General features: G+C 31.8%; 2 protein-coding genes across 5 annotated transcripts; both read right to left on the bottom strand.

Annotated features, from left to right (window-relative positions):
• Nucleotides 1-10,167: 10,167 nt before the first annotated feature.
• LOC108476578 (probable plastid-lipid-associated protein 14, chloroplastic) lies at nucleotides 10,168-14,769 on the bottom strand. Of its 2 annotated transcripts, XM_017778819.2 has the most exons (14): nucleotides 14,530-14,769; nucleotides 14,109-14,453; nucleotides 13,966-14,009; nucleotides 13,806-13,884; nucleotides 13,587-13,703; nucleotides 13,286-13,468; nucleotides 13,077-13,163; nucleotides 12,818-12,924; nucleotides 12,653-12,740; nucleotides 12,032-12,112; nucleotides 11,879-11,955; nucleotides 11,580-11,715; nucleotides 11,387-11,449; nucleotides 10,168-10,899 (listed from the first exon to the last, which is right to left on the bottom strand). In XM_017778819.2, exons 2-14 carry the CDS (start codon nucleotides 14,433-14,435, stop codon nucleotides 10,255-10,257), a joined length of 2,034 nt encoding a protein of 677 aa, XP_017634308.1. In that variant the 5' UTR covers nucleotides 14,436-14,453; nucleotides 14,530-14,769; the 3' UTR covers nucleotides 10,168-10,254. The 2 variants fall into 2 exon arrangements, with proteins under 2 accessions (XP_017634308.1, XP_052879340.1); XM_053023380.1 differs by lacking the exon at nucleotides 14,530-14,769 and having other exon boundaries at nucleotides 14,109-14,523.
• Nucleotides 14,770-15,993: 1,224 nt separating this feature from the next.
• LOC108479934 (histone-lysine N-methyltransferase ATX5) lies at nucleotides 15,994-25,085 on the bottom strand. 3 transcript variants are annotated; one of them, XM_053022857.1, is made up of 25 exons: nucleotides 24,717-25,085; nucleotides 24,471-24,568; nucleotides 23,063-24,056; nucleotides 22,900-22,955; nucleotides 22,605-22,818; nucleotides 22,097-22,225; nucleotides 21,929-21,997; nucleotides 21,759-21,827; nucleotides 21,560-21,651; nucleotides 21,303-21,395; nucleotides 20,815-20,950; nucleotides 20,375-20,480; nucleotides 20,163-20,262; nucleotides 19,920-20,044; nucleotides 19,614-19,759; nucleotides 18,858-18,962; nucleotides 18,069-18,133; nucleotides 17,759-17,972; nucleotides 17,561-17,647; nucleotides 17,415-17,471; nucleotides 17,249-17,338; nucleotides 16,925-17,011; nucleotides 16,651-16,725; nucleotides 16,477-16,577; nucleotides 15,994-16,395 (listed from the first exon to the last, which is right to left on the bottom strand). In XM_053022857.1, exons 3-25 carry the CDS (start codon nucleotides 24,029-24,031, stop codon nucleotides 16,305-16,307), a joined length of 3,276 nt encoding a protein of 1,091 aa, XP_052878817.1. In that variant the 5' UTR covers nucleotides 24,032-24,056; nucleotides 24,471-24,568; nucleotides 24,717-25,085; the 3' UTR covers nucleotides 15,994-16,304. The 3 variants fall into 3 exon arrangements, with proteins under 3 accessions (XP_052878817.1, XP_017638286.1, XP_052878818.1); XM_017782797.2 differs by having other exon boundaries at nucleotides 24,471-25,085; XM_053022858.1 differs by having other exon boundaries at nucleotides 23,063-23,289; nucleotides 24,471-25,085.
• Between the last annotated feature and the right edge of the window lie 1,294 nt (nucleotides 25,086-26,379).

Here is a 26,379-nt window from a genome sequence, read left to right as displayed (position 1 = left end):
ATTACAACACGTCTATATTTCTTTTTAGGATAAATTATTCCCATGTTAAATCAGTGCTACATGGTGTCCCCGTTCACACTGCTACTACCAATTGAAGACTCTTTTTTCTATTTTTATATGTAATTTATTTTTCATAAAATAATTTAAACTTTATAAATTTACAAATTAAAATTTAAACGATTTTTTTTCCGATCTTTGACATTAACTATCTAATAGACTTGAATCTAAAATATGTCATTTTACTCGTTAATAGATATTGATTTACTGTACTTATCATTAAATCATAAAAGATACAATTTAATTTCGAATCCCTAAACAAATTTTTTGATTTCCCACCTCATTAGAAAGCAAGCATATCCATTAATTCCAAACAAGATTATAATTCACATTTCGAAAATTCTTTATTAGTCTTCTTTGAAGGAATCTGAATAAGTCCATTTTCAATAATAATCGAATCAACAATCTATTTATGGGGAGAAAATAAGAATCTCAATCTCATACGAGTATTCATTTCTTTTATATTTGTAGTGGTCAAATATTTTTTTCATTTTTCATATTATCGAATTATAATTAATGAGAAAATAATTTAAACAATAAACATTTACATCATCCAATTTTATGCAATTTTTTATTTGTTAAAAAAAGCATTTCGATTTTAATTTTTTTTCTTAATTCACGATTTAGCTTCTAAAGTACATATATTTTCTCACTTTAGTACTAATTTTTTATCCCTATTTAATACTTAAAATATAAATTTTCTCTATTTTTGATCCATTTTGTGACTATTGTTAAAAAAAATTTGTTAAGCCACTTTGGTCAATGGAAAAATGCCACAGTTTATTTTTGGCCAATAAAAAAAATCAAATTGAGAAGTGAATGATACTTTAGGTATCAAATTGTGACAAAAAATTTAAGGACCAAAGTGAGAAAATAGATATACTTCAAAGATCAAAACATGAATTGAGCCTTTTTTTTAACTTTTAGTTTTTTTTTCCTCCTAATATTTAATTTATACCTTTACTAATTTCAATTTTAGCTTTTGAAAAAAAGAAAAAAAAAAAGAAAAAAAGAGAGACATTAAGAAAGAGAAATAATAAATAAAAACTCGAGATTCCAAAGTAGAAAAAAACGTGCTCTTCAAAGTTGAACTCATACACCACATTCCAACTTAGTGGAAATAATATTCATATGCCATATTTTAACCACATTTTTATGATAATTTGGTGCTAAGTGGAGGATTTGGATTCTTAAATATTAAGATTCGAACTATGTTAACGGAATTGTCATGTGCGTGGGGTCTTAGTCTCATTATACATGATTATTTTGAATAGTTTTTGTTTAATTATATTTCCATTCAATATTCCTTTTTATTTGTACTTATTTTTTAATTTTTTCTTGCAATGCTCAAATATGTATTTGTAATTACATTACATTTTTTATAAAAATACATTTTAATGTTATGATTAAAATCGTTTTATTCAGTAAAACCCACAATAAAACATGTATTTTTCTTGATTTGCCAGATCATAATTTTTTTTTTTTAATTTTGGAGTATCCAGATCTTAATTTTAAGATTAAAAAAAATTGTGTCCAATTTAATATCAAGAGTTAGGTAATACAGTGGCCACCGGCTGCTGCAGGTTAGCTCTATTGATGGCTCTAAATTATGATATAGGTGGAAGATTTTTTTAATATTAAAAATATAATTATAAAATAGGGCAAACTATAAAGTAGTCATTTTTATTTGTCTCAAATTACATTTTAATCACTTATGTTATCATTTTGTTAAAAAGTGGTCATTCTACCGTTAAACTCCATTACCTCCCTAACGGCAGTCTTACGAGCTAGTCCAAATGGCTTTTAAATGTCGACTTGGATGTTCAGTTATTGGGATGAAAATAGGTTTTTAATTAAATAAATTTAATTTGGACTATCACGTAAGATATTTAAGTTAGCATTTAAAACCCAATTGAATTGCCACTTAAGACCTCCATTAGGGAAGTAACGGAATTTAATGGTAGAGTAATCACTTCGTAATAAAAATAATAACGTAAGTGACCAAAATGTAATATAAGACAAACAAAAGTGACTATTTTGACTAAAATATACTTGTTTATGTGTATTAGTGTATATATAATTTTTAATAATAATTGGAGAGTTTTTAGTAGGGTTAATTTTTTGCCGTATTGACTTACTTGGCCCATCAACTTTAAAAAAAATTATTTTAGTCTTTCATTTAAATTTTCGCATTTTTTAGCCATTAAACTTGTATTTTTTGTCAAATCGACCCAAAATAAATGAAAGAGTTAATGTTTTCTTTTAATTTAGTTGATATTGCATACAGGTGGATTACCATGTGGATGACAAGTTATAGATAAATTTTATTTATTTATTTAAAATTGGAGGTAAAAAAAAATTACCACTCCTAATTTATTCCACCTAAAAGGAATGGATACCCACATCTTTTGAAGTGATTATGAAGGGCCCAAACACAATTCAAGAATTTTGATTTTTATTTATTTAAATTCAATTAAATTTTAGAATCAATAGTTGTGATCATATTGTAATAAGAGCTACATTATATTTTGTTTTCTACTTAAATGAATAAATTAGTCATTGTATGTTAGATTAAAGAGTAATTTAGTGTTTATATAAAAAAATTCATCTATTTTTACTGTGAAAAACTTAACTCTATGTGTTAACACGAGGTAGACGTATTATGTAATATACAATTGTTTAGTTATTTTGTTAACCACACCAGTTTTTAACAGAAAAATGATGATATTTTTATAAAAAAAGAGACTAATTTACTCGTTAATCTAATGTATAGGAATAAAGACGTTAATGGTACTTTCGCAATGAAAATTTATATAAAAATCTTAAATTTAATTTGATTCTTTTTTTTTTTGAGAAATCCTTTTATTATTTTAAAATTTTATTTAAATTCTATTATGTATTAATTGATTTTGATGATAACTATATTATTGTTAAAGAAAAGAAAAAGTTATTCGTGAATTTTTACACTTGTCCGAACCTAAAAAATTTAGGCAGGGAAATATATCCGAACCAAAAGCCGTAATTAAATGGTTCCCTTTGGCTACAGCTTGATTAAGAAATTGGCTACATTACTTTCATCGACCTAATAAAACAAAAGGAAAAAGAGTATTATATATAATTTAGGAAGCTCCGCTATTAAAAATGGAGAAGACGCATGAAAAAAATACATTGCTCTATGTATCCTATATTTTTATATATAAAAGAACAATTATTTGTTCGTCGTTTACTACCTTCTCGTGCTTGCCTTACGAAGCAAATAAAATAAAATAAAATCTTCAAGAATCTACAATTTGAGGTTAGTGGACAGTTCTTAATTATTATTATTATTAATTTAACAAAGCAAAAGGTAGTGAGAAGTGTATATTTTATATATACACTAATACACATAAACAAGTATATACGTACAAGAAACTTCTGGCCTAAAGATTGTTATTTATTTATTTATGTGGTGATTAATGAATGAATTATATTAAATATTATTCATTAATATGGGCCGACTTGTTTTCCTTATTAAAAAACAACAATATTTATACTTAACTTATACTAAACTCTTGATTTACCATTCAACCGATGCTTCATTTTAATATGTCTAATTTAATATTTTCATCAATTATATATAAAGATTTTGACTAAGTTGATATCACTCATAATCTAATTTTAATTTAGTGATTAAATTACCAAAATGCTTTTATTCTAACAAATAAATAAATATTAATCTAAGAGTATTTTTGTCTTTCTATCTAAAATCTAGAAAAAAAATAATGTTTGTGTTGAAATTTGAACCCAACCCTAAAATAGAAAATTTTCCATTTAGGCCTTTTATAATTTATAAAATTTTAAATTAATAATGATAAAATTACACTTTGGCCCCCCTATAAAATAAAAATTTGATTTAATCCTTTAAAATGATAAAGATCTAGTCTATTAAAATGATGAAATTGTATTTTTATTATCGTAAAAATATACAATATAATTCTAACCCCCTCAAAAAAAAAATTTCTGATTCCGCCACTACCCAAAACACCAAACATACATTCTCCTAATGTCGCCATTTCAACTAAAGTAACATTTAATATTTCTAGGAGTTCTTAATAAATATATTATTATAATTGCTCTAATCCTAGTCACGAGTATACCATAATTTTATTGATAACGTTAAATGAATTAATGTCACAATTTAAAATATTTTTTATTTTAATTTCATAAGTATTACATATGTGTTATTATTATTAATTTTAATCTTATAATTTATTTTTGATATATCTTACAATCTAAATACCTGATTTTCATTCACATATGTCATAGAAGATCTAGTAAATAATAAAAACAAAAGGTGCGGCTTCTCGGAGCAGATTACATGCGGAGACCTTGTTTTTAGTGTATATATATTAGGCATCATCATTTTATTATTTAATCCAATGACATATTGATTATAAAATATTAATCACATATAAAATAATTTTAAATTAATATTAAATTTTATCATACTGACAATATAAAAGTGAAAATATTATATTTTGCTTTACACTCACAATAAAAAAATTAAAATTTATTGTTGAATTTGTAATTATTTTATTTAAAAACGATATAAAAGTATAAAAGATAAAAATATTAAATATTTTTAAAAATAATTATTTTAATAATTAAGATAATGATCCAATTAAAGTCATATTAACTTAGTAAAGCAATAAATATATAAATATATAAAAGTTGAATCAAAAGAGTTTGACCCATTGATTAAATGGTATAATATAATTTTTAACTTTTCTATAAATTAATATTTTAATTCAATGAAATAATAACAATAATTTTAGCCTCTCCTCATATTTAATTTAATACAAAATTTTAAATAACTTCAATTTTTTTAATTCCACCTCACCCCTAAAACAAAATTTCTCGATGATGGTCACCATTATCATAATTTATCTCATCATATATAGTTATTTTTAATTTCATCCAAACAATCTTGATGTCTAAAATATATCCCTCTAAATGGAACTGAAAATTACTTCTTTCTGCAACTGTGAAAGGATGTTTGTGAATGGCATCCCATGCACTTCCTAGAAATGGCAACTTCATGTGGAGAAACTACCTTTCAAATGATTGCTCGCCTCAATGGGGGAAGGACTTCACATAAAAAAGAACTTGCATAGAAATTTGTATGTCAGACCAAACGTTTTCCAATAATTACGACAAGAATATGATACAAGGAATTTTTTTTTGTTAAGAATGATTGTGCTATAAAAAATAATTTTTAGATTAACAGACGTATTTCGAAAAAAAAAAAAATTTAAATTCTTGAATCGATATTATTTAAAGGAATAATCATAAATCTGTAGTAGAATATATATAGAATGCATGAAACCATCCTAATGTCAACCTATTTTCTTTATTTTATAGTAATCAAAATTTGAGGCAGTAAACACAAAAAAAATGCGGCTCCTCGGGGCAGATTGCGAACCTTGTTTTTAATATATATAAATAAATGAAACAAGGTTAGATTCATAGCGGAAATGGTGCATGATTTGCTGGTTAAACATGGTGATCACAATCCTCTCCATCGAGTTGCTGCATACACCACCATGGTTGCTATAGATTGTCGGCAAAATTAAATTAATCATAAAGGTCTATTTTAGATCTTTTAATTAAAAAAAAGAGAGATAAATGTATATATTATGGTCAATGAAATTATTGATTTGATAATTCAAGAGAATCTGATTGGCTTCTTACACATAATCACAAATTTCTTTTATACCATTAGTCTCAATAATTGAAGAAAGAGAAAGAATAGATACATGAACATGACCGAACCAAATAGTCAAAATCATAATGTTATTTAAAAGAAAAAAAGAGGAAGTTGGCCGTTTGATTAGTTAAAGAGACCTCTCCTCGTGTGGTGAGTCGGCACTAATACTCCTTTGAGGATTCTAAGAGCCGAGAGTGACTCGACAGTTGGGTGTGTAATAGGGGTATTGGTCGAAGACTAATGCATGTCCCACTAACACTTGGGTCACGTTTCTATGTTCCAAGCAGCCAACTGATTTTTCAATCATTGTTGTTCTGTCATGTGGTTTTATATTGATTCTTAATACACGGGTTTCTACGATATTTTTATCTTAATTAATCATATATTATTATATTAGAATTACATGAAAATTTAATTAGTTTTATACAATTAATAATATATTTACATTTTAGTCAAAAGTTTAAGGCTAATTAAGCTTTGTTTAGCATTAATATTAAAAATACTTTTTAACTCAAACATTGATTTCAAACCAAAACATTTAGTAAACAAATAACTTTTAAAACAAAACTTTGATTTTAGATTTAGATTTTAACGATAAATTTAAATACTATCAAAATTTTCAAAAGCATTTTTTAAAATTCTTTTACCTAAAACTTTTGAAAATAATTTTCAACCTCAATAATAAACTAACTCTTAAAAGATTTCACCTCATTTCTAACATCAATTTTAACTTACTAATAACCAAGGGTGAATGCTGAATTTTTTAAGTGGGTTGAAATTAAATTTCAATTTTACGATAATAAAAATACAATTTCACTATTTAAATAGTTTATATTTTTATAATTTTAAAATAATTAAATTAAATTTTATCATTTTAAGGGACTAAAGTATAATTTTATTTTAATAATTTAAAATTATAAAAAATTAAGAATCTAAATAAAAAATTTCTATTTTAAGAGAAATCGGGTCCTATTAATAACATTACACAAATTTTTCTAAAATAGCATTACAAATGTAAAAAAAAAATCAACCTACCAACATAAAAGTACATGAGATACATTATATTTTTTTTCTAAAATTTATAACTTAACTATATGAAAAAAAACTTAATTAAATAGTTTTTCAATATCTCAGCCCATAATATATGCATTGATTTATAAAGATTTCACAACCACCAAGGTGATCAGCTAAAATTTATTTATAAATAACATAAAGAAAACATATAATTTCCTAACACAATCCTTTTCACATGAAGGTTTCTTCTTTTTTAGAAAAAAATAAATGTAAAGAATCGAGATAGGATTCCAAAAACATTAATTTATTAATGAAGAAAGAGAATCAAGGGAGTTTTTTTAATCAAATTTGTGGGTTGGTGGTGTGTCCCTAACTTCACCTTTGATTGGATGAATTAATAATAATTATGCTCTGTTTGACAATGCATGGCCACATATATCACCACACTAAATACTACTTTAAATCAACAATTTGCCAACAGAATATACTGTTTTCTTTACCATCAATCTTAAACAAACTATGATGGAATCTTATTTTTATAATGGGGATTTTATAACCTCATTTATTTCCCTTGTTTAGTTGGTGAAAGGAAAATTTTATATAAAGGATTGGATTGATTTTAGTTTTTTTTATTAAAAAATTGATAAATTAATTTTTGTATGTTAGATTAAATAGTAAGTTAGTTTTTCTATCAAAATTGATCCTCGAATGTTATCATGACGTGATAATAGTTTTTAACATTACAAATGGGTAAAATTTTAACATGAAAGGGCCAATTTGCCTATTTTTTTTAACGGATGGAGCAAAATACAATCTGATTCATTGTTTATAACTTCTATGATACTTTTACTCACCCAAAACTTATAGAAATATATCAAAATCAACCCTGCACACAAAAAATAAAAAATAAAAAAATCACATTGATATGTGACTCATTTATAAAAGTCTCGATTTTGTTACTTCCTTGAACGTTAAATAAGATGGGTAGTAAGAGATTTTGATTAAAAAGATATTCAATCATGATATATAATAGAATATTTAAAAATTCATATAAAATAAAAATAAATTCAATTGATTTGATCGCCATTTCAATAAACTTTTTTAATTTAATTTAGTAGACTTATACTGATTTACGAGTGGATCAATTCATCTTCTGTTTTAGAATCCATATATTAACCTATTCTAACAACTTTAACAAAGATGAAAAAAGGTAAATATTATTCTCTAGAAAGAAGAAGGAAGAAGTGGAGATTTGTTAAATGTGATGGTTAGATATAGGGAAAGAAAGTGATGTGATTGGGGGGAGTTGAATGGTGGCTTTGTGAAGGTGAATCGTAGTAGGTTTTATGTATTGGCTGTGGAAATTGTTGGGTGGCTGTGAATACCCGTAAAAGGACAACTGTTTTACTTTCTTCTTATTGAATAAAGAAACTCAGTGTTGGAATTCATAGTCATTATGGGATCAACTCTTGTTACTATTCATTCCACCAACCCACTTATGTTTATTTATTTATTTATTTAAAGAATGATAACAATAAAAAGAAAATAAAAAAAATGATCTTAGTTTCTCTTTTAAATTTTTATCCTTACTTTTTCATTGAAAAAGTAAAATGATTATTGATGATTAATGAGAATTAATTATGATGTTTATTTTGAGATTAAGGGCCTTTTAGGGAGACGAGTTTGTTCTTGGTTTTGGTGCAAAAGCATCCCAATCATCCATTTGGAGGAGGTATGGCGTGTTTCAATTTAATTTTTGTATTGTACTGAAACCTCTCTTAGTCGACACTAATGCTCACACTTTTATCTATAATTATCATTTTATTTAATAAATAATTTAAACTGATTATATAATTAATTAAAATATTTATAATAAAATATCAAAAGATACATTTTAATATTTTATTAAGTGAATTTATAAATTCACATATTTTTAATAATTTCGTAAAAGTAAAATAATTTTAAAAACTTCTATTATATATCATTTCTAATCTTATCTCATTGTTACAATTACGTTTAGATCTAAATACACACACCACCGTTGTTTTTAAATTCACTGGCTCATCCAAACTAAACCTAAGATCATGTCACCAGAATATCATTTCTAATCTTATCTCATTGTTACAATTACGTTTAGATCTAAATACACACACCACCGTTGTTTTTAAATTCACACTGGCTCATCCAAACTAAACCTAAGATCATGTCACCAGATTTTCTTCAGTGCCACCAAACTTCTATTTTGAAATATAATTCAATTTACACCAAAAAAGAAAATGTCATGCTTGTGTACCTTATAGTAAAATTTCTTTTTCGTGTTTATATTTAATATAACACCACAAATATTAATATTTTTATAATTTGTGGTTACTCCTCGAATAATATTATCTTCAAAGTTTAAATTTAAATTTTCTTTTAAAAATATAATATATCTTATCACTACATTTAATACATATTAATGTTTATCTTATATAGTTGACGTGAGAAAAGAAAATACAAAATACATGAATGAAATAATGGGAGTAAGTACCAAATGCCACACCTTTACCGGACAAATCACAGATTACAGTCAGTTACTTTTCTTTTATTTTTTCCTTTGGAAAAGTATTTAATGGACCAAGTGTTGTCAATTAATGTCGTGGGAACGTGGTCCATGCTCACAATATGTTTGTACCTTGCAGAAAAGTACACGTTTTTTTTTTTATTTAAAATTATTATTATATAAAGACCAGTTAGAATGTTTTATCGAAATTAACTGTAAAGGGCATCATCCAACACAAGCCTATAAATATGAGCAGGTAGTCCAAATTAAATGAGAATGTAAGGCCCAAATGAATCAAAACAATGAGCTACTTTGATACTTGAACGGTTTACAAGAGAATGTCCCACTAGACTCCATTCCCACGCTCTTAGCTACTGTACTAAATGCTTAAATTAGGCCTTTTAGTGATTGTTGAGATCAAATTTTGAAATTGGTATATAATTGTCTAACTTTAATAAAAATATTAAATATAAAAAATTTAAATATTATATATCAAGTTTCAAATTATGTTTTCGTTATTATTTTTAAAGTAATATTTAATTTAATTGTCATGTTTTATTTTAAATGTCAACGTTACCTATTTTTACTGTAAACTAAATTGAAGTGTATAAAAAATTATACGACATTTTAAGACCAAACCCTTATATAAACAACCCTAAAAAGTTAGGATAGTTTTTTTATTTTTTTTATTTTTTATATAGTTTGGGAATTTAGTCTCTTTTAACCCTTACATTTCCTTTTAATGACGTACCGGTTCAACCACTGTAATGTTGAAATGTACCCAATGGAATGGTTAGCTCTATGATAATTGAACAAGGGATTCTCTTTATCTTACATTATCTAAACTGTAACAGATCAAGAGAAACAGTTTAAAAAATTTTAACATCGTTGTTAATTACAACTCTTCATTTACACATGACCTTGTAAATATTAGTGCTGAGCCATTTACACCACGGAGGACGAGCATCCTCGAGTCGACATATGTACCACACACTATATTTGTCAATTCAAACATTTCAGGGGGGATCTGTGTTCGGATTTCCTGAACTATGTTTATTGCAACATCAACGCCCTGTTTCAATGTTTCATCAAGCGCCATTGACACCTCGATGTTGTCCAGAAGGAGCTTAGCTACAGGAAGACTTGATGGTAACTCCGTGAAGGGGATCACTTTTCTCCATTTTCTGCTAGATAGTTTCTCAATTATGGACTTCTCGGAGTTTGATTGTCCCAAAGAGAATCCTTCCATTGCCATATCGTTAAGATATAGTCGCTTCCCCGCTTTTAAACTAGATGAAGAGTTTACTTGCAATTTCCCCTTGATTCCCCTTTTGTTATGGGGCCAATCGTGTCCCATCATGGACGTGAATCCAATTTCAGATGTTACAGAAAGGCGTGCGTTTGACTTAGAAGGTCTTGCAATTGTTAGGTATGCATCGCCAATGAGGACACGGAGAGGAGGTTGGCGAAGAGTTAAGCCTATGTGCCTTCCTGTAGAGTATAACAGACGCCATTTCCCGGGCAAAAGCTCTAGCCAGTTCTGCAGTCCAGATAAAGATAGAATGCAACAGTATATTAGCACAAGTAGTGTTTAATCAAAGCCTAGTTGAGATCAAGCTGTAAAAAACTCAAGTTCTATCGAGTCTCACTTTTAAAGCTTGAGCTCAATTAAAGATGAAAACTGAACAGCTTGAGCTCACTCAATTAAGCTCATTTACCTAGTAAAAAATGACCTTGATTCCCATACTTGACTTCCAACTTGATTACTATACTCAATTTGGAATTAAAATGTTCAATAATAATTTTGATTCAAGTCAAACATTAGGATACTCGAATTTAGCTTGCCCCAACAGCTCAAGTTCAACTTGACCATGACCGGGTGAAGTTTGAGACTTGAATAAAATGTTCAACATACCAAATTACTTTTGACTTCTAACAATAAGAATAAGCATCTTAAGTCTAAACATTGTTCAGAAAAAGAATAAAACCTACGCAACTAAAAACGAGAGACAAAGAAGAAGAATCACCTTTGGTCTTGAATGGGGATTCAACATCTCCATTAATTCAATAAAGTGGGCAAGCCTATCACGCTGTAATATGAAAAATAACAAGTTAGCTCACCTATCCAATTTTAAAACATGGATTAAAATAGTGTAAAAAGTTATAAGAAACACAGTAGATTATCTAACCTATGATAAAAAAACAGAGGTATATAATTACCTGAGCTGTGCGATAGATATATTCCTCTGTGATTCTCACTGCAGTTGACCCAAGACCCCATCTAATAATATCCATAGATGGGACCACACGCCATCTTGGTCCACATAAAAAAGGATGCCTAAGAGCATCTATGCAACTGCAATGAATAAAGCAAATCACTATATAATTTACTAAATAGTAAATGCGCATTAAGAATCTCAGAAAGCCGCAAACCTTGATGGAGAACCCTAACTGATTACTATCCAGAGTACATTGACATGAATCTTTTAATAAAAAAGAAAAAGAAAGAAACTGCATACCTTATTCTTTTAGAACGTTTGACTGCAAGCAACAATGATAGAAGGTTCCAACCTGCACCCCAGTTTCTATCAAGTATCTGCAAAAAAGATAATTTGCTAAAAGATCCTTACAGACAGTAAGTGACAAGTTGTGTTCAAGTAAAATGACTTAACCTGGAGTCCAATATTTCCAGTTGCCGAGTTCCGAGTGAGGATTGGCAGAAGAAATTCACGCAAGCATGAGGGGTCATTTCCCTGTAATTGCATATGGAAATACAAGATGATATGAGATAACATTCTTTCAACAGAATTTAAATGTTAAAGAGGGAACGACTCCATTTTATCAGAAGAATTAGAGTAACTTTAAAGTCAAGATATGCAACATTACAGACTCGGGGGTGAGTCTCGGGGATGTCTGAGACATGATTATGTTCAATTTTTCTAAGTTTTCTTTTCCCGTATATTAGGAGGATCATACTCCCAAACCTATGTCTAGATGTGTATTTGACCGTGTCAATTATGAGTACTTCAAGGAAAATGAAGAGTAGGAGCAACAAAGGAGATATGTAAGATAACCTTTTAAAAGGTACACAAGTAATGATTGCTGAGATATAGAAAATGACAGTCTTGGTGCCTAAAAATTGTCAAAAACGGCAGCCAACTTGTGATTTCTAGCAGGCTAATATAGCATCAATTAATATCCTAGGTTCAGTGACCCAATTCATATTCTAAGATGCACTTCTTGAATTATGTGAAAAAAAAAAATAGTTACATAGCAAGAGTCACGTGCTATACCTTCATAAGGAAGGTTTTGAACTTTGTAAAGGTTACGGGATCCATGAGCTCTCTTAGCACCATCTTTGCCATCATAAATCCAACGCACCTTTGTAAGACATGAAGTTAAGTGAGCTTCAAGACGATGTTTCACATGTTCAACGTTGTCTTTTATTTGCACCATACCTCATGTCAAATGCAATCATCATTTGTCTCCTATCCATGTTGCTATCTGATGCACTTCTATTGGGACCATCCTCATAGAAATCAGCAGCATTTCCTAGTATTCCTACCTGATGACATCGGTTTTAAAAATTATGCAATTGAGAGAAGAACGAAAACAGAGAAAGGAATCAAGCTGTGCTATTGTGCCAAGCAAAACTAGAATCACATATATCCATTTACACAAACCTCCTCAATGATCATAAAGAAAATTGGTAAATACCTTTATATGTCTATCAACCGGGCTTATATGTACATTTTCCAGCCTTAACTCTGTATGCGCAATCCCATGACAGTGCAAGTAATTAACCTGTAAAAGGTAAACATCAAAAGCAACATCTGCACTTTGAGAAACATGGGATGACAAATTTATGATAACCATTGAGAAATGTCAGATACAAGAATTTATGAGCAAAGAAGAAAGAAACATACTCCAATTAAGAGGTCCCGCAGCAATATTCTAGTAAGCCTCAACTGACGAGAAACAGCAGGTCCCCCAACCGAGTCATCTCCTACTCTCCTAACAGACTCTTCATCCAATGCAAGAGTTGCTTCCAAAGTTGGAAGCCAGTCGGGTTGCCGAAGCCAATGTCTTAACGAAAAGCTACCATGATACTGCCAAAAAAAAAACACAATTAAGTTTTAATCCACTTGGAAGAAGTACATAAGGAAGTCGGCTGGAATTGGAACACAAGCCTCAAAGGCAAAACAACAGAATCAGGGAGGAGCATACCCCATGGACCAGAGTGAATGAGCTATGACTACCACCTTTATGTGATGAAACATAACCATAAACTTGCATGGAATATGAATGGTAGAGAATTCTACGACCAACAAGCTTTTTCAATACCTGTAATATATTCAAACACAAGAAATCAACACATAATGAGAGACCCGACGAGCTTTTGAAAAAAAAAAAGAGTATACAGTTTGATGCACACAGTTCACAGACCTCTATCGCTCGCCTTCCCCTACGTTGAGCTCGAGCACTAGTAAGTCGTCGAAGCACGACTCTCGAGTTATATAAAGGGCTGCAATTTCATTAAACACCAAATATTAAGCTAAAAACAATATCACCGTAGTAAAATCATTACTAAATAAAGAAGACAAACCTGGCTGAATCCTTCACTATAGCTTCAGAAATCACCTCATCTGCCTACAACAAGGTATAAACACAATAAATTTAAAATTTTTAGAACTATAACAAGTTGAACCTAAAAATAAAAAACAAAAAAACAGATTGCTTTTCATTTACCCGGCCTGCAAGCCCAACGCTAACACGATCAAGAATCATAAAATCAGACATCTTGAACCTAGTAACATGCCCCGTTTCCTCTTCACCGGAAACTGGTGTATCAATAATCAAATCATTCCTTCCTGATTCCATCGGCGAAACAGTTTTCCTCAACGACGAACATCTTACTTCCTTTAATTGTTTCGTCAATTTCCTAAAAGAGCAAGTTGACTTCCGATTGAACCAAGACCACCTAGGTTTAATCAGTGTTGTCGACAAATTGGCATTGGAGTGACGTACTTCAACACTTTCTAAACATGGATTCATTGAGAATCCATATAACGCCATCGATCAAACCTCCAAAATCTTAAAAAGAAGAAGAAGCAATAATCAACAGATTGATGAAATGTTTGGTTTAATTAATGAATCAAATCCAACTTACCAGAGAGAAAGTGAGTTAAAAGAGGGGGAATTGTGGAATTTTTTAAAATTGGGAAGAAAGAGAGATGATGAGGTCGATAAATGGAGAAATGAGCGCGTGACGGTTGCGTGAGAGAGTACGCTGAAAACGTTCAGCCATGAGTTTTTCTCATGTCTCCATCTGTAACACTGCAAATATCTAACGCTTTCCTCTCTTTTCCTCGTTCTCTTCGTACTCCCTTTTTTGTTTTTTTATCCGGTTGATTTTTCACAGTATCTCCCCGTTCAGCCTCTCTCCTCTTGCCACGTGTTTTTTATTGAAATAATAGTATGTCCCTTATCCATTCCTGTCCCGTATGATTTTGGATTTTGTTTATATTTTTTTTCCTGGGTTAATTTCACTATATGCTCTCAAACTATAACCCAAGTTTTAAATTGGTCTCAAACTTTTTAAAATGTTCAAGTCGAGTTATTTAATTATTAATATTGTATTGGTCAGGTCCTTTCATCAGCTTAGTTATTAGCTTGAGCATTAAAATTTTCAACACAAATCTAATACCAATCATTTTCAAAATAAATGGATCAAATTGTAAACATGTGTACATGTATTACATAAACGACATAGATATGATGTGTTAAAAAAGCAACCCTCCTAAATTGGTTTTTAATATGTTAGACCTAAGTTGCCCTCATGATAAGCATGTTACGTACATGTCTACAAATTGTACACGTGCTTCGAATATGCTCCACATCAAATTTGAGTTTGCATTTAACGCTTAAATTGATTATTGGATAAATAGGATGATCTGATTGACACACATTTTGTAGTTTAAGGATAAATTTAAAATTTAGGTGATGATTTGAGGATTTTTCATGAAATCATCCTTTTTTTTCTTTAAATTATTATTTAAAATACATTAATCAAATTGTAAACACTTGTGCATCTATTGCATAGACAAATTAGACCTAACTTTAAAAATAAAAAAAAAGCTCCATTTTTTTTATACGTCAAATCTAAGTTATTTTGTGGTGGGTACATTACATGAGTGTTTAAATGCACATACGTTAAATTTGAATTTATATTTAATGCTCAAATTAACAATTAGACTAATAGGATAACTTGATTGACATAGTATTAATACTTTAAAAACTAGACTAGAACATTTTAAAGTTTAGAGACTAATTTAAAATTTTAGCACTAATTTGAGGTCATTTCATAAAATTAACCTTCTATTATCTTTAACGTGAAACTTGATTTTGGTGACTGCTACAGAGTCGTGCTCTGAATTGTCAACATCCAAATTCAATTTTTTAATTTCCTGTCATATGATGAATTTGAAGCTCAAGATCTAAAATCGAACCAAACCAAACGAGAGATTAAACCAGCTTGTAAGTGAACTGATTAAACCGATTTATAATTTATTTAATTATTGTCAATCATCATCAACATTGGTTCATGGCGATCTCAGAATTGTAAAAATAATGGTTTAAACAAAAAATTGGGGTTAGTATTCAACTATGATTGTGGAGGTTGATTGTTAACAAATATACACAAAATGCTCAAAGAGCAACTGGGAAATCCTATAGTTTTATTAACCATCAAATTTGTCTAAAGAAAAAGGGGAAAAGAGAAGAAGAAAAAGAAAGAAAGATACTTTTTCTTTTCCTGGAAAAAAAATACAAATACAAATCAGGGTGTATAAATTTGACTCTGAGATCCCCCCTTTACATAGGGGAATTGGGGTTAGTTAACGTCCTTGCGGAGAAACAATAGGCTATGCTCTGTGTGTATGTATCCTAATTCATGAATTGTCTACAATTTGGAGCTTTACATAAACAAGGAACTTTAAACTCCTCTGGCTCATCAGGATCAAACAAGTAATCGTACCTGCCACCCGAATCAAACAATGCATTAACGAAATTTAACCAACAATCACTACAAAAAGAGAAGCGAGAGAGAGATAGATACGTTAGCTCATCCCCGGCAGACACATTAGTCTTGGCAATAAGAACAATCCGACTCTCATCATCCGCCACACTCATTATCCTTGCGTAACAGTTGGGCATGCACTGCATAAGACCAAGAGCCATCAATTAAAGAATACAAGAACCTTATATACAAACAACTATAATGCTCACTTACCGAATGATTGATTAAGCGCGCTATGTTCCCTTTGTCAGTGGCGTCCACTACGACTTCTTCACTGATCTTGAACAGCTGCAATGTATGTCAAACCCGGAATTCAGTCTCAATTCAATAATATCATATATATGTGAAAAGCTAAAGAGCAAGAGAAATCGAACATGCAAGAACCAAAAGAAGTGACACTTTCAAAGGCTTCAAAATACAGTCTAGAATATTTCAGATCAATCTTTGTAAATTTGTAGGAGTAAAAGGAAAATAATCATCATCTTACATAGCAGTCTTTCCCTTCTTTTCTGTAGTGTGCTTCTCTTAGGTCGGCAATACTTCGCCTCACTTGTTCTCCACGGTATTCAAGAACCTGAAGACAAATAAAAGCTTCTCACTCCATGTAAAAACTGTTTGAATAATTTAGTTCCTCCCTGGTGTATACTCTGTCTGGCCTTATTAATTAGAATGTCCATTATCGATACAAAGTAGTCAATGTCTATGGATATTTTTATAATCATTTGTCGGGGGGAAATCCCGGAATTAGTTTTCTGAACCCTAAGAACTTAAAAAATAAGTTCAGCAAAAAAAGGGGTGTTCATGAAAATACCATTTCCCCTTCTTGAATGTTTCTGCGGGCAAAGAGACCCCACCCATGTATTCCAGATCTACCAAAGCAAACTCGATCATGTTCAGTTCTCTGCATTAAATATACATATCGTTTAGCAACTGGTCAGAATATTAAGTTTTCAAAGGGAAAAGGGATATAGATTTGCCTGTAAGTGGTGGAGTCGTTCTTTGAAAGATGAAAAACCTTTAGGCTCCTCTACTGCCTGTCCAATTGAACAAAATCGATCATGGATATAAACAAAAAGATTGGCTCCAAACAAACTCAGAGATTGTAGAAAGGAGACAAACATACTCTTAATGCATTCAAACTCTGTATAGTTCTTAACGAATGATGGCAAGGTCTCATTAATCGGTGGGCAACTGCTTCCTCTTCAGTTCGCTAGGAAAAGAAAAGATATTATTGAGATCAACATAACCTCAACAGAGCAAGAATCATTTTCCTTGTAATTCAGAAAATTGTCACTGAGATAAAACTTCCATGTAAATTTACCTTTCTATTATTGTTTGATCTTTTGAAGATCCTACACCTAGCAGCAGAGAATGGCTCAATCTCAATAGTTTCCTCAGTTGGAACCTCTTCAATTTTCAGTCTGTTTGATGAAATTAGTCTTGACCCGTTCTTCTTCTTCTTCTGAACAAGGCTCTTGGCAGAGAAGACCCCTAGAGGGGTCTGTATGACTAAAACTGTGTCAGGATTTGGAGCGCTGCACAAATAAACAGGGGATAAAAACAAGAACTAAAGATCAGCACAGATGAAATAGCTCGAAAAGAGAAAGTCAGCAGACATGCTTAAAGCATACCGGTGATAAGCACAATATGACACCATTTTTGTTATTTGTCTGCCATTTTTCTCCAAGCAATGCAACTGCAATGTAGAAAGAACAGATAAAGCAATGAAGTGATAGCAAGAGATCAACTCGATGATCCTTGGCAAATAAAATCCAAAGTAAATCAGAATAAGACACGATCAACCTTAATATACTTCTGCAGTATTTGACATTCCTATTCATGAAAATCACAAAGTATTTAAGAGCATTTCCAAGTCTCTCTCCCTATTGTCTAGTTTATCAGTTTTTCTTCTTTTATTTTCTTTTTTCCTTTTCCATGGAACGATATTCTAAATTCTAATATGAACTTGGAAGTATTAGGGAAGAGCAAGGTCCTAAGAGCAATGAGATAAGAATTAAGGTCTGATCTAATAACAGACTTGAGTACAGTTTATTGATTTGGCACCAAAAAGGAATTAAATCTTGATCTGTGAAAATAAGATATCTTTTCTTTTTATATGAATGGATGAGATACCACACAGCCATTAATACAGGTTAGTTGAGATTATTTTTCTCTGCAGGACAATAGAAATGGGTTAGCTCTACTAGAGATTAATCATTCATAAAACACTGATAGACTAGAAGTATGCCCTTTACCACAGAGGGATGTTAATCCCAGTAAGTACAGATTTATCCAACTAAATGATATCATATTATGAAAAAGAAATTCAAGGTAGATGCCAAAGAGGGAGCCTATTATGTTGGTTTATAGAAAATGGCAGTGCAAGTATTACGTAGAAAGATCAGTTAAAAGTAACTCACCTCCATCCGGTAACCAGCTCTTGATGCACACATGGCATGGTAATACGTTGAACACTTACAGCATTGTGTGCAAGAACCATGAATTTGCTTGCAAATAACACAAATCTGCAGTTCAGGTAAACAAGGCAGATTTAAAAACATTGTAACCAATAGGAACCAGCTATAAAGCTATCTTCATGACTAAAAACACAAACAAAACCACAGAAAAGAAGAAAAAAACCCATACAGATCAGGATATTCTAGCAGATTCATTATCCCAGAGACATATAGTAAGATCTAGTCAATTTTATACAAAGAAAATTCTATTATGTTCAAAGGACTCACCTCTCAGATAAGCAAGAATGTATGCATATAAATCATTGTTTCTTCTACCAAATTTATAAAAAGAACTGGCATATAAAACAGCAAAAAGATGTCATAAACAGCATGCTACTATTATTATTGACTTGATTGCTTAAATCTCTGTGCCAAAAGGAAAAGCCAAAGTTCCAGGCTTGTGACTATTTAATTTAACATCCTAAAATTTCTGCATGACATAAAATACTTGAGTCCCTCATGATGCAGCAGCCATGGCCCACAGCATGAAGTGTTAAATGATGTGTAGATGAGTGGCACCATATCACTCAAAAATAAAATGAATCCAAGGATCAAATGTTACTTAGAATCTTAGTTAATGAAATGATATATCATAAAATTTTGATGATACAAGGAGTGAGCAAGAGCCACGATTAAATGAGACTAGAAGAGCAACTTTACCTTCACAAAGGAATCTGATGGAATACTCAAGATTCCAAGTGCAGGCTCCATCTTTTCATCACTTGCAAAAGATACTTCAGGTCGAAACCAAGCACAAGTAACATGAACCCATAATGTCTCAACATCAGTCGGCTTCAAAGCACCTCCTGAAGTGGGGGGAAAACCATGTAAGTAACTATCACACAACAAACAGAATTGAGTAATTACAGATGTGGAAACTAATTTCCAGAATGCAATTAAACCATCCCTAGTAAGATAATTAAAGAAAAACCTTTAACCAAACAAGAGAAATAGATATGTTCATACCTTTGACTGGACAGAGGCAACATTCTCGTGCAACTTCAGGTGTTTCACAAGCTTTACAAACCCATGAAGTGAAATCCCGAATGTTTCTTGCTCCATAGCATTCTTGATGCACAGCAATTTGACATCTGATCAAGAAAAAAGAACAGCATCATAAAAGCTCAGGTACATCACAGGATGAAAGTGCATCCAATGATGGATCCATAAAAACATCTAGTCTTGTATAGAAAACACTGCATAAATTACCTATTGCAGATAATAATTTTGTTGTAGTCCCAATCTTCGACCCATCTACATACAGCACAGCGTTCAGTTGTCCACTTGACATGAACTGGTTCATATTTTTCTGTCACAACAGATGTAATAGTTAGCAAAACTCAAAGGTAATGAAAGGAGAGAAAAAGGGGGGGGGGGGGGGAACAATCATGAAATTGCTAATTTGATGCCTAGAAGAATACCTTTCAAAAAAGCAAGCAGCTTCTGCTTTCTCTCTCGTATTGGTGGTCGTTTAGGAGGTTTGGTAGAGGTGGCAGCATTTGCATGGTACTCTGCTAGTTGAAGCATCTGCAAGGTTAGAAACGAACCAATTGAAAAATAAATCCTCAGAAAGATGTAAAACAATGCCAAAAGGGGTAATAAAAGGAAGTAATGACGTATTTTCTGATAAGTAGGCTCCTTTATTAATCCAAGAGCAGGAAAAAAGATAGAAGGAAAAGGAAGATGGGAAACATTGATATGGAATAGAATGTCATCTTCTAAATGATTTTAGTTATTGATCTAAGTGGAATCCAATTTTCATAACAGAATTCTATCTTCTACATTCAAAGACATGACTATGAGCACAGATAAGAAATATAGAACTGAAAAGGAAAAAGCAAGGTCCAAAAGTTGTACAAACCCATTGTTCTAATGGCAACAAGGAACCTTTCACCTTCACGCTAATCCTCCAATTTCTTTGCTGGGAACCAGTGTGTCTTTCCCACTCGCTAAGTGCTTGCTTCTCCAACCCACAGGACCCACACTTGCAAACAACTCTGGAATATATGATATCACAATGAATAAACTCCCAGTCAAAATCCAGAAAGCTAAATTCTTTGTCCCAGATGGGACATGTTATGTCACTCAAAATATATTTCACCTAGGGGACTTTAACATTATTTGTATGTTAGAGAAAGAAACTAAAGTTATTTCAAATTGGTTTAGATATCCCCACATGAGGACTGTAAAGTTACTTGTGCAGCAAATGTAAAATTTACATGAAGTAAAAGCCTAAGATTTTCTTGAAAGGAATATTAGACTATTAAATGGCAATAGTGTCGTTAAAGTATCATTCCAAAATGGAAATAAGAAAAGCAACTTATTCACTAATAGAAAATTTTTCCTTACGAGTGGAGGCTTGGGTAATATATGCCTTCAACACCACAGCAGAGAACAGTAACCTTGTTAGGCAAAACTAGTTGACTGTTGTTAGTTTTTGATCTGCATCAAAGGTTTTACAATCATTAGAAACATTGAGGTGAAGAATAAAGAATCAGCCAGAATCCTTAAATAATTTTCAAATACACAGAGATATATTTTATACAACAAGTAAATCATACACACTGACATAGACAACTACTGATTCCAAAATAGAACAGACTTACTTAGTTTTTGGCTGCCACTTCTCTGAATCTGATAATTCAAAGTTAAACTTCACTTTGCAAGTAGGACAGTAATAATCAGTGGCCCCCAGAACCTGGAGAAGCAAATATGATTTGATTGGGGAAATAAAAAATTTGAATCCTTAGTTTCATTAGAAGATGGAACAAAATAATGATTCAAGATAGACAGCATGCCACAGACCTTAAAATGATGGCTGGAAATTTTGCCGCACTCTGCATGCACCCAAACTTTACAACCATCACACCGCACCTAACTCAGTGTATAAAAGGAAGCAATAAATTAGTGAAAAATAAAGCTGCTCCACAGCAGAAATAAAACTAATCAATGTTCAAGCTCCTAGGTTGCCTTACCCAACTTCCACTGTCTGAATGATTCCAAACCTTCTTGCAAATGCCACAATAGTGTTTTGATTTAGTTAACTGCAACAATAAAAAAAAAAGTATGTGGTTGTGAAAAGTAACAAAAACATAAAACAGTGGAAACATAATTTAAGATCCAGAAAAGACATGGTTACAGACCTTAGCACACGTTTTACACAAGAATTGGCCTGCAGGAGCAGATGCTTTCATTTTCTTTCCTATTTTAAATGGGAGGTTCATGCCACAGCCTTCACAAAGTCTTGAGTCTGTATGTTTCCCAAAGAAGCCCTGCACGTATATTTAAATTTAAAAACTCCAAAGACAAGAAGGAACAACATAAACTGGGAACATTAACCTTTATGTCCCAATTGTTTAGATAAACATGTAAAAAGGACATGGAAAATCTTTCTAAAGCATCCAAACTCAAATTCTTTATAATTCCCACCCCCCAAAAAAAAAAAAAAGGAAAAGAGAGAGAACTCAGATTACACTAAAGGAAAAAGACAAATTGATGCCCCAAACCCAAAAAGAAAAGTCACCTACTTCCCTGCTAGTGGATTGAATTCCAAAAGTGGAGGTAAGAGAAGGCTTTTGAAATTTCAATAAATATATACCCTACGAAACAAGAGAGGAAGTGGACAAGACGGTATTGTCTACAGCAACTTACCTGATTAGGAAGGCGATAATCATGATCCCTGTTTGGACCAGTAGCCCCCTGAACCCATCTAAAAACAGATTCTTCATAATTTGTATTTCCAGCTGCCATGTCTATATCATGTATCAACTTCTCTGTAAAACCCTGTTCCGCCAGAAAAGCCTCTTCCACTGCCAACTGGAAATCGCTAGGCTTGCACCTACGCAATTCAGGCTGGTCATGGAACCTACATTAAGAAGACTACCTAAGCACATAGCATTTACAGAATGAAAGTTCAATTAACTGTTGAATAAAACAAACTACAGACCTGTCCAGAAAATCAACGAATGGGAAAATCATGCCCCTCCTAACCCAGCCATAGTCCTGTCCATAATCATTTAAAGTAACATAAGTAATGACTAAATCACTAGTTCCATCACATAACTAAACAAATTCAAAAACATAAGCTTGATACAGAAAGTAACAGATACCCTTTCGCTTTCAGTCCCAGAATGTCCAAAGAACATCACACAAGCTGCCTCAGGTATACAAGACCTCAAAACCAGCTCAGGTGCTTGCGTCATTGGGTCAATAACAATAGCTGGCCAAAACGGCTCCCTCTTCCCTGGTCTTGCCCATACTATATCACCTGAATAAAAATCCTGCGGCCCATACAACCCATCTTTCTTCTCACCATTCTCCAATGAAGCCTGCTTCCCTGTTGTTAAATCAAAAGTGTCAACCCCATTGACATACTTCTCCTCCTTCACAAATCGCTCATGTACTTTAGTTAAAGTACTCCGGGAACTTGAGTACTTTCTAATATCAAAAGTCCTAGCATACCCTGCTTCTCTTCCATCTTCCTCACACAATGTAGTATACTTTCTCCCTTTATAACCATTCTTCTCTTCAGCTCGCCGATTTTTCATGTTCTGCTTACAAACTTTAGGTTTCTTAAAACTATATTTATCGTTTTTACATTCAAAATCATAATCGTCGTCATCATCACCATCATCTAAACTATCATCAGGCAAGCTGGTTTTACCTTCTTTCTTCCAATTCTCAATTACAGAATCATTGAACCGCGAAGGAAGCACCTGAACTCGCCCTCTGGAGGTCCTCACAAGTGGTGGCCGAGTAATCTCCACAGTTTGGTTCTTGGTCCTGGATGAATCTAAGCCATTGGATTTGGACTCAACTTCATCAGGGGAGCACGAGACTTCGGTGCACCATGAAGCTGAGAAACCCTTATCGGCCTCAGCAGAAGTGATAATATGATGGAGGTTGAACGGAATTGTGCCGGCAGCAACCTCCCCGAGGAGAGCCAGGGGATAATAGCCATTGATTTTTCGCTTCTTGCGAGCTTTACCTGAGTTATCTTCGTATTCACCTACTGAGCTGCCGAGTTTACACCGTTTCAGACTCGGCATTTGGGATTTGAGATTGCGCTTGATTATCATGTTGTCTGCAATTAATCAATCCCTCCTAATCGACATAAAGAGGGAAACCTCTTTAAGTAAAAATTCCAATTCGGGAACACTTAAATCAACATCGATCTTGACATAGAAACCCAATCCCCAAAACACCCATAAACCCTAATTAGAAACCCAATTTTCCACCAACAAATAAAACAAAATTGGACCAACACCCACACTTTATCCCTCTCCGTTTTTCCTTCTCGAGAAACAAACAAAAGGAATCGAAAAGATAATGAAGAAGAAATCGAAACGAGAAATACAGGGTGTAGGTTGAATTGAAAGGAATGGAACAGAGATTCGTTCCAATTAAGCTTTCTCGTAAACTGTTTCAGAGCTTATAGAAAAGAAAGATAAGACATAAAACATTCAATTATTAAAATTTCCACAAACATTAACTAACAAGAAAAAAAAAGTCAAATACCTTAAAAGCTTAAAATCCTTGTATATTTCATTGACAATAGTGACGAGATTGGCGTACTCTTTTCCTTTTTTTTTTTTTTCAATTGTTCCTGGGAATTTCTTTGTTTGGAAGAATTGAAAGAGAAAGAAAAAGAAAGCGGGGTCAGATTTATATATTAACTTGCAAAAGCAGAAGGCCCAAAGAGAGAAAAAAAAAAGAGAGCAGCAATATGTTTTTGTGCTATGAGCGAAGGTGAACGAAATATACGTGGTGAAATTTGTGTATACAATGTGGTGGGTAATGGTGAAAATAGCTAACTTGCGCGTGCCTTGGCGTAATGTTTGGTGGGTACGGATTTTCTTCTTCCTTCGTATTCGTGACTCACTCACTCAATCTGGTTATGGCTATAACAAGAAGTAAAATTAAAGTTAGAATCTTTTTTTTTTGCCTTTGATTTTCTCAGCAACGTGGGATTTTCCAAGAAACTTGGAAAATTAATTTCGGGAATTGGGTTTTAGTTTTTGTTCAAATTTATAATTTTGGAATTGAGTTTTAGTTAGCATCGAATTTGTAGTTCCCTGAAAATTATTTCCTTGACTAAAAGTCTGCAAATTTTTTGTATTAGGAGGGGGAGCTTATTAAGTAATTTCTACTTCACTCTGTTTTTTTAATATGCTGCATAAACCCACCTCTGTGATATTTTCTCGTAACTGAATCTATAAAAAAAAAAAAAGGGCACTTATATTCAAGACTTCAAAATTTGTTCTTTCTTTTTTATTTTAATGAATTTGGATTTCGGGTCTCTGATCGATAACACCAGCAAGTCAACTCCGGGATTTTGTTTAATAATTATGATTTAAATTTGAAGTAGAATGTAAATTATTTGATGCGATGACCTATCCAATAGTCGGTGGATGATCTGGTTTTATAAATTAAAATATTGTTTAGTTGTAGATGAGAGTCAATAACCATGGAGGATTCCGATGGCTCAATCCATGTTTTGCTTGAAAAATGGTTGTCTGAAAATGATACGAAGACAAACCCAGTTCAGTTCGACGAGACCGGCATGGGTCGACGATTTGAGGCTGTGGGTGATGGCTTCATGCATGAAAGTTCCGTCTACTTTGATTGTAAACGAAGCTAATAAACGTGGAGGATGTGGATGAATTGATTGCATGGTTTGTTTGAAAAAGTTGATGATTTTTCATGGTGGGGTTGGGGGATTCAAGATGATTAACCTAAATGAAGGTCTACATACAAATCTGCGTATTGGATTTATCCGAAAGATGACCAATTGTGGGGGCCGTATCTTCAAATCCCAACTTGAAGAAGATGACAACCAGCAGTAGGGAGCTAAATCAACAGCTTATTCATAAACAGTATCAATGTCATGTAAGAATAAGATGCTATTCGAAGCAAAACAGGCCATTCTAGATTTCATGCATAATTCTCATTTACGGCTTAAATTTACTTAATGGTGATGGGTCAAACGATGAGTTCAAGATGCATTAAAAGCTTCTTGAAGTAATTAAACATGGAAAGATCTAAGGCATTTAGGGCTTTCCTTTTTTGGAGTACACAGTTTTGACTTCTTTGTCACTGAATTTAAATTAATTGCCTAAAATAGAAAGATCGGTAGTATATATTCATAGTTGCATCCATGACCAAAAACAGCAAGACAAGTATATCCCTATTCCCTAGTTTATTAATTATTACAGCACAAAAAAGTTTTAAAAGGAAAGACCATACTCCTATTTGGTTAGTTTTTGATCTATTTTTATCAGAAATTATTTTATGGATATCTCACCACTTCAATTATAATTTTTTCAATTATTTAATGATATTTAAAAAATTTGTTCGAAATTTAAGATTTAATATTTAAAATTTAAAATTAAAGGTAAAAAATTATTAAAATTATGTATCAATAATA

Source organism: Gossypium arboreum, chromosome 12, assembly GCF_025698485.1.
Source record: "Gossypium arboreum isolate Shixiya-1 chromosome 12, ASM2569848v2, whole genome shotgun sequence".
Lineage (NCBI taxonomy): Eukaryota > Viridiplantae > Streptophyta > Magnoliopsida > Malvales > Malvaceae > Gossypium > Gossypium arboreum.
Note: the sequence above shows the minus strand (reverse complement) of the source record. Positions and strands in the feature narration are given on the sequence as shown.